Raw genomic sequence first — 7,755 nt, forward strand, 5'->3', positions numbered from 1 at the left:
CGGGGACCGCAGTGGCTGCGCAACTTCCGACGCCGCGACGGCCAGACGCTCTCCTAGCTCGCTCAAGTCGTCGAGCCGCGGCACGGCACCACGACCGCCGATCTTCGTGTTGCACAGCACGGCAGCCCTGCTAATCAAGCACGTCTAAAGCAGCCACTGCGGTCTGGTGGCGTCGGCGCAGCCCGCCAGGAGGAGGGCTGATGGGCGGGCCCAAGTACGAGCGCATCTCGTCCGGGGAGGACGAGCGGGCGCCCGCATGGACGACGAAGCGCGCCGTCGTCGCGCTCGCGGCGTGCTCGGCCTTCGCGGCGTACACGGCGCCCCACGCGACCAAGGTCGCGGCGGTCCAGTCCCTCTACAAGGTCGGCCACGCCCTCGAGAGTAGCGCCGCGGCGCCGGAGGGGACGCTGCTCGCCGCGGACGTGGCGGCCGTCGAGGACTGCGCCGCCTGCGAATGCGACGAGCTCGAGTCGCTCGGCGTCCTCGCCGCCGACGCCGGCGGCGCGACGGAGTCGCCGACGGCGATGGACTACTGGGAGCTGTTCTGGACCGACGGCGAGTTCGGGTCCGAGCTCGACGACTCCTACGTCTGGTGGACGAACGAGGAGCTCGAGGGCGTCCGCGCGAACGTCCTCGTCGACACGTTCGGCGACTCGCGCGGCATCGACATCGACAGCAACTCGACGTCCATCTTCTTCACGGTCGACGGCTGCATCGGCCGCGTCGAGCCCGACGGCCTCGACCTCAAGGAGGTCTTCTGCTACGACGTCGACGACGACCCGGGCTCCCAGATGGAGGGCCTCGCGCTCTACGAGTACGACAACAAGATGTACTGGGTCGACAAGAAGCGGAACACGCTCTACGGCGCGGAGCTCGAGGGCAACGACGGCGACTACTGGGTCGTCTCCGAGGGCTTCGACGAGCCCATCGACGTCGCCGTCGACGAGCGCGCCGCGGCGCTCTACGTCGTCGACAGCACGGGCATCTACAAGATGGACCAGGACGGCTCGGACCTCACGCTGGTCCTCTCCGAGGCCGACGCGGGCCTCGCGAACTTCGGCGGCCTGGACGTCGACGCGACGAACCGCCAGCTCTTCTTCGCCGCGGCGAACCAGATCTACGTCGCGGACATCTTCGACCCCGCGGCGTCCTACGCGGCCGTCTACCAGAGCCTCAAATCGCCCATGGGCGTCGCCGTGTCGCCGGAGGAGAACCTCCTCTTCTTCATCGACGACACCGGCGTCTACCGCGGCGACCTCGAGGGCTCCAGCGACAAGACCTTCGTCGCGGAGATCCAGGACGCGCGCTTCTGCGCGGTCCTCTCCGAGTCCGCGCCGACGCCCGCGCCGACGCCCGTGCCGACGAGCCGCCCGTCGCTCGAGCCCACGTCGGCGCCGTCCTTCCCGCCGACGCCCGTGCCCGTGCCGTCGCCGACGTCGGCGCCGTCGCCGCAGCCCACGCCGGAGCCGTCGTTCATGCCCACGTCGGAGCCGACGTTCCTGCCGACGACCTACCCGTCGTTCGCGCCGTCGTCGGCGCCGACCACGTCGCCGACGCCCCTGCCGACGCGCCACCCGTCGCCGGCCCCGACGGGCGCGCCGTCCTACGCGCCGTCGCCCAACCCGACGCTCGTGCCCGTGCCCGAGCCCACGGCCGTGCCGACGAGCCTGCCGACGCCGCAGTGCTGGCTCGAGATGAACAAGTGCGGCTACTGCGACGGCTCCGCGGGCTGGGAGTGCGTCGGCGAGGCGCCGCCGACGTTCAAGCCGACGCCCGCGCCCATCACGCCGACGGGCAAGCCCTCGGAGAGGCCCGTGCCGTCGCCGACGGCGGGGCCCGAGCCGGCGCCGACGGCGTCGCCCGTCGCCGCGGCGAAGTTCGTGGCGCCGACGTCGGCGCCCTTCGCGACCATCTCCTTCGCCGGCGCGCCGTCGGCCGCGCCCGTCGCGCCGACGGCGTCACCCCTCGCGCCGACGTCCGGGCCGACGCGCGACCTCGTGCAGTACCCGACGGTCGGCGCGCCCGGCGCGCCGACCGCGACCTACGGCACGGACCCGCCGACGCTCATGCCGCTGCCCCCCGGGCCGCCGCCGCCGCACGCGAACAAAACGCACCACCAGACGCGCACGTCCTACCCGACCTCCAACCCGACGGAGTCGGGCTGAAGAGGCCCGCGCGCCTCGCCTCCCGCGAACTCCCGCCCCCGCCCCCCGACACTAACAACCTCCTCTCGAACGGCGCGGTTAACCCGTCGCGAGCGGAGAACGGCGCAGGCGTAGCGCCGGCCGTCGACGCCCGCGGCAACGTTGGCTACTGTGGAAACCTTGAAGTTGAACCAGAATGAGCAGTACGGCCACTGCCCAAAGTGGCTGAGAGTCTGGGAAGGCTGCCGCTGGATGGAGGTCGGAGGTGGCGCCACCACGGAGACGCCGAAACGACGCATCGACGCGCAGCACGACCAGGCACCCGTCAATCGAGGTTTTTGGCAGAGCGTCGGGTGGGGCGGAGTCGGTTCCGGCCTGGTCTTCGCGGTCGTCGGCGCCATCCTCGTCTACAGCGGCTGCAACGGCTTCCAGCTCTACGCCTTCAGCCGCAAGAACGTGTCCGAGTGGAAGAAGAAGAAGGTCGACACGTGGCGCTCGGCGGGCTTCGACACGACCGAGATCTATTACGAGTACGAGTACAAATTAGACCTGCCGCGGAGCGACTTCGACTTCGAACACTCGGACAACTACAAATACGCGCGACTCGTCCAGTGGTACGACTACGAGAACGCGGACACGCTCGTCGGCGCGTGCGTCTACCTCTTGCTCGGCGTGATCTCTTTGAAGGTGGCGTACGGCGTGAAGCTGCTGTGCTTCGAGATGAGCTTCGATTGGCGCTTCCAGGGGAACGGGGCGGTCGAAAGATGGGAGGACGATTGGAGTTGGGCAGCCTTTGGGTCAGGTTATCAAGTGGGACTCAGCACGGGCTACGCGAATCTTGACGCGCAAATCGTCCGCCGCCGCCTGCGCGAGGGCGCGACGAAGCATGACGCGGTGGTGACCACGCTTTGGGGGACGCATCTTTGCACCGTGCCCGCGCTCGAACCCTATGACCTGTGGTTCATCGACGACGACGATGGACAGCAACGCCCTCGAGTCGCTTCCGGAGTCGTTCGGCGACCTCTCGAGCCTCGTCTCGCTCGCCGTGAGCCACAATGCCCTCACTTCTCTGCCGGAGTCCTTCGGCGGCCTCGAGAGCCTCGACGAGCTCTTCCTCGAGGACAACGCCCTCACGTCGCTGCCGGAGTCGTTCGGCGCACTTGCGAGTCTCGACGAGCTCCACCTGCACGACAACGCCCTCGTGTCGCTGCCGGAGTCGTTCGGCGGACTCGAGAGCCTTGTCACGCTCAAGCTGAACCACAACGCCCTCACGTCGCTGCCGGAGTCGTTCGGCGACTTCGAGAGCCTCGCCATGCTCTACCTGCAGGACAACGCCCTCGCGTCGCTGCCGGAGTCGTTCGGAAACCTCGCGAGCCTCGTCACGCTCGAACTGCGCAACAATGCCAATCTCTCGAGCCTCCCCGCTTCCTTCCTCGAACTCAGCCACCTGGAACCGGTATCACTTGCGGGCACGGCCATCTGTGCGAATGGTGGGGCTCCGGCGCTCGATTCCGCGTTCGACGACCTTATCGAGGCCGGAGTCATCTTCTGCGAGGTTGTATGCCTGCCTACGTGCTACGGCTCTACGTGTGACGCTTTTGGTGTGATGCACGGATTTTCCTGCGCCGCGCTAGAAACCACCTACGGCTGCGACTGCTCCGGCTGCTCGTGCCCGCTCGACTCGGCCTGCGCGCCTACGTGCAACGGCTATACCTGCGATGAAGCGAGCGAGGCCGGATATTACTGCTCGGAGCTAGAAAACTATGGCTGCGACTGCTCCGGCTGCTCTTGCCCGCTCGATTCGGCCTTCTACTCCTACTCCTACTCCTACTGACATCATCAACCAAAGCCGCACGTAGATCTCGCCGCGCGTCGCCGAAATCCCGGCCCGGTCGGAGCTCACCCGGGCTAAGAAAGAACGCCGTTGAATGGCGCGGTTAACTCCAGACGGCGTAGGTCGCCGCGCCGATCGGCCGGCGACGCGCGTCCGGCCAGAAGCGGACGCCGCTGAAGCTCGCGACGAGCATGACGCGCGAGCCGCGCGCGACGGGCAGGCCGGCGTGGAGCACGTCGCCCGAGAAGAGCAGCGCCGACCCCCGCGCGGGCCGCAGCACCGTCGCCGGCGGCTCGGCGGACCGTCGCGCGACCTCGGCCGCCTCCCGGTCGTCGTCGTCGTCCCACGCCTCCGCCGAACCCTCCGGCGGATCCTCGCGGGCCCAGAAGCCCGTGCCGCCGCCGCCGTGGCCCTCGGAGAGCGGCACGAGGACCGTGAGGCCCTGGTGGTCGCGGTGCGGGTGGAACGACCCGCCCTCGCCGTAGACGTTCACGGCGGGCTCGCGCTCCGAGAACTCGAGCTCGCCCGCGTCGTAGAGGTCGGCGACGCGCGCCGTGCCGAACTGGGACACGGCCACGGGCGCGAGCGCCTCGTCGACGCGCGCGAGCGCGCGCCGGAGGATCGCGCCGCAGAGGCCGTCGGCCTCCGGCGGGAGCCGCGAGAGCGGCGCGCCGGCGTCGGGCTCCCACGCGAAGGCGTCCTCGGCCTCCGCCGCGAGCGCCGCGGCCGCGGCGTTCGGCAGCCGCACGAGGCTCCGCCCGCCGTCGAGCGCCGGCGCGCACGCCCGCGCCACGGCCTCGCACTCGGCCGCGGCGCCGACGCCCGGCAGCACGAGCACCGAGTCGCCGCGCGCGAGGGCCGCGGCCGCGGTGCGCGGCGACGCGCCCGCGACGACGGCGCCCGTGCGAATGGAGACCTCGGACCAGCCGACGGCGGAGGCGAGGCACGCGGCGCCGCACAGGACCCGCATCGGGAGACGCGCTGCGCCGCCGCGGCCGTCGCACGAGCAATCGCTAGCAACCGTCGCACCCCTCCTCGTTGCAATTGCTAGCAACCCTCGCACCCTTCGACGCAGTTGTGGGCACCCATATGAACACACGTACTGTTGAACCTCGAATGCAGGTCAACAAGCAGCCCTCGATTTCGATGGGCGGATTATCTGAGGAAGTCTGATGGGGAGCTTTCGGCCTCCGGCCGCCGCGCTGCTCCTCGCGGCGCTGCTGTGCGGCGCCCAGCCGCCCAGCGCCGAGGAGGGCGCGTCCTCGGACGCGAAAGACGCGTCCTCGGACGAGGAGGGCCGGAGCAACTCGCAGCAGACGCTGTCGTCGTCGGAGACGAACCGCTTCTGCCGCCTGGCGAACTCGTCCGGCTGCTGGGGCCGGAACCGGGCCTACGGCGACGACGCGCTGCTCACCTTCGCGGACCTCAACGTGACGGCGACTTACGAGCCGACGCGGCTCCGCCCCGCGCTCGGCGACCTCGACGGCGACGCGGACCTCGACCTCGTCGTCGGCGCGTCGGACGTCGGCGACGCCCGCGACATCCTGGGCCACCGCGGCGACGTCTTCCTCTTCTGGAACGTCGGCTCCGCGCTCGCGCCGGCGTTCCGCTGGGACGACGCGTTCGGCTACCCCTTCTACCCGGCGACCGTCGCGACGGAGAACCCGCCCTGCGCCGGCGCCGCGGCGGTCGTGACCTGCGGCTGCGACTTCCCCTGCGCGAACGTCACGGGGCAGCTGGCGCCCGCGCTCGCGGACCTCGACGGCGACGCGGACCTCGACCTCGTGCTCGGATCGGAACGCGCGTACCTCCGCTACCTCGAGAACGTCGGCGGCGCCGCGGCGCCGTCCTTCGTCGACGCGAGCGACGCCGCGGGCGCGCCCTTCGGCAGCGGGCTCGTCGCGGCCTTCGAGGCCGACGCCGCGGGCGCCTACGAGTGCCCGTCGCCGTCCTTCGCGGACTTTGACGGCGACGGCGACCTCGACATGGTGCTCGGCGCGAGCAACGGCAACCTGCACTACTACGTCAACGAGGGCAACGCGACGGCCCCGCGCCTCGTCGAGTCCGACGCCGTCGTCTTCTCCGAGAGCGTCGGCGCGGTCTCCGCGGCGGCCGCGGCGGACGTCGACGGCGACGGCGACGTCGACGTGCTCCTCGGCGAGATGATGCCCTACGTGAACCTCGCGAGGAACGTCGGCTCGCGCTACGAGCCCTACTTCGAGCGGCCCGACGACGCCGACGAGCCCCTGAACAACTGGGCCGCGGCGACGGCCTACGACGACCTCACGCAGGCCTACGCGGCGCCGGCCGTCGGCGACCTCGACGGCGACGGCCTGCCCGACGTGCTCGTCGGCTCCGTCGACGGCCTCGTGGTTTTATACTTGACCACCGTCTCCGAGGCGCACTACGGCGAGACCTGGGAGGACCTCCAGGCCGACTCGCCGACGCAAAGCGTCGCCTTCGACTGGGGCGTCTACCCCCGAGCTCGTCGACGCGGACGGCGACGGCGACCTCGACGTCATTCTGAGCTCGGCCTACGGCGGCGCGGTCTACCTCCTCGAGAACGACGGCGGCGCCGCGTCGCCCCACTTCGCGCTCCACGGCGACGGGGGCGCGAACGCCGCGGCGGACGCGTTCGCGGGCAAGGAGCACATGGCGCTCGCCGTCGGCGACGTCGACGGCGACGGCGCCTTCGACGTCGCGTTCGGCGACGGCGACGGCGCCGTCGCCTTCTTCTACAACCGCGGGTCCGCGGACGCGTTCCGCTTCGACTTCGCGGATCCGGACCTCGTCGTCGACGCGCCGGACGGGCGGACGCTCGCCAAGCCGGAGCTCGGCGACGTCGACGGCGACGCGGACCTCGACCTCGTGGCCACGTACGCGCCGGCGTTCACGCCCATCGTCTACTTCGAGAACGGCGGCAACGCGTCGCGCCCGGCCTTCGTCGAGGCGCCGTCCGGACAAAACCCCTTCGACGCCGTCGACGCGATCCACATCGACCAGACTGTGTTGGCGCTCTACGACGTCGACGCCGACGGCGACCTCGACCTGCTGCTGGCGAAGCTCACGGGCACGGCGGTCTACTACGCGAACTTCGGGTCGTCGACGGCCATGGACCTCGTCGAGGACGCGGAGCACGGCCTCAACGAGGCGTCGCTCGGCGCGCTCGCGACGGCGCCGGCGGTCGCGCTCGGCGACCTCGACGGCGACGGCGCCGCGGAGCTCCTCGTCGGCGACCAGGGCGGGTTCCTGACCTACTACGCCAACTCCTACTGCCAGCTCGCGAGCGGCGACGGCGCCTGCTCCCTCCGGGGCCTCTGCCGCGCGGGCGACGGCCGCTACGCGGCCGCCGCGTGCGAGTGCCTCTCGGGGACGACGGGCGACCAGTGCGAGGAGTGCCGGCCCGGCTTCTGGGGCGCGGACTGCGACCTGTGTCCGGCGGCCCGCGTCCGCGAAGCCCGCGCGCGCGCGCGCGACGGCCGCGCCGCAGGTCCCGAGGGCGGCGGCGAGGACCGCAACGCGCCGCGCATCACGGACACGTGCGGCGTCGCGGGCAGCGGCCGGTCGCGGGGCTCCTGCGACGACGGCGCGCAGGGCGGCGGCAACTGCACGTGCTTCGACCCGTTCACCGGCGCGAGCTGCGCGGACGGCGCGTGCCCCGCGGGCACCGTCGAGACCGCGGAGCTCGACGACAGCGGGCTCTACTACGCCGCGTCCCGCGGCCGCGTCCCTTCGCCGCGACGCTCGTCGCGCGAGTCGGACCGGACCGCGGCGGAC

The 7,755-nt window shown here is 71.3% G+C and overlaps 2 protein-coding genes across 2 annotated transcripts in view; both read left to right on the plus strand.

Annotated features, from left to right (window-relative positions):
• Nucleotides 1-3,108: 3,108 nt before the first annotated feature.
• On the plus strand, nucleotides 3,109-3,609 carry AURANDRAFT_6458 (hypothetical protein; the record flags this gene model as incomplete). The annotated part of the gene is made up of 1 exon (XM_009034622.1): nucleotides 3,109-3,609. A coding segment is annotated over one exon (501 nt), but the record flags the coding sequence as incomplete, so codon positions are not given.
• Nucleotides 3,610-5,150: 1,541 nt separating this feature from the next.
• The window catches only part of AURANDRAFT_70767 (hypothetical protein), a gene marked incomplete at both ends in the record, with an annotated part of 6,686 nt that continues 4,081 nt past the window's right edge, over nucleotides 5,151-7,755 (plus strand). The window contains 3 exons of the mRNA XM_009034982.1: nucleotides 5,151-6,431; nucleotides 6,463-7,411; nucleotides 7,469-7,691. Coding sequence (XP_009033230.1) covers nucleotides 5,151-6,431; nucleotides 6,463-7,411; nucleotides 7,469-7,691 — 2,453 coding nt within the window. The remainder of the gene's footprint in view (nucleotides 6,432-6,462; nucleotides 7,412-7,468; nucleotides 7,692-7,755) is intronic.

This window comes from Aureococcus anophagefferens (assembly GCF_000186865.1).
Source record: "Aureococcus anophagefferens unplaced genomic scaffold AURANscaffold_2, whole genome shotgun sequence".
Lineage (NCBI taxonomy): Eukaryota > Pelagophyceae > Pelagomonadales > Pelagomonadaceae > Aureococcus > Aureococcus anophagefferens.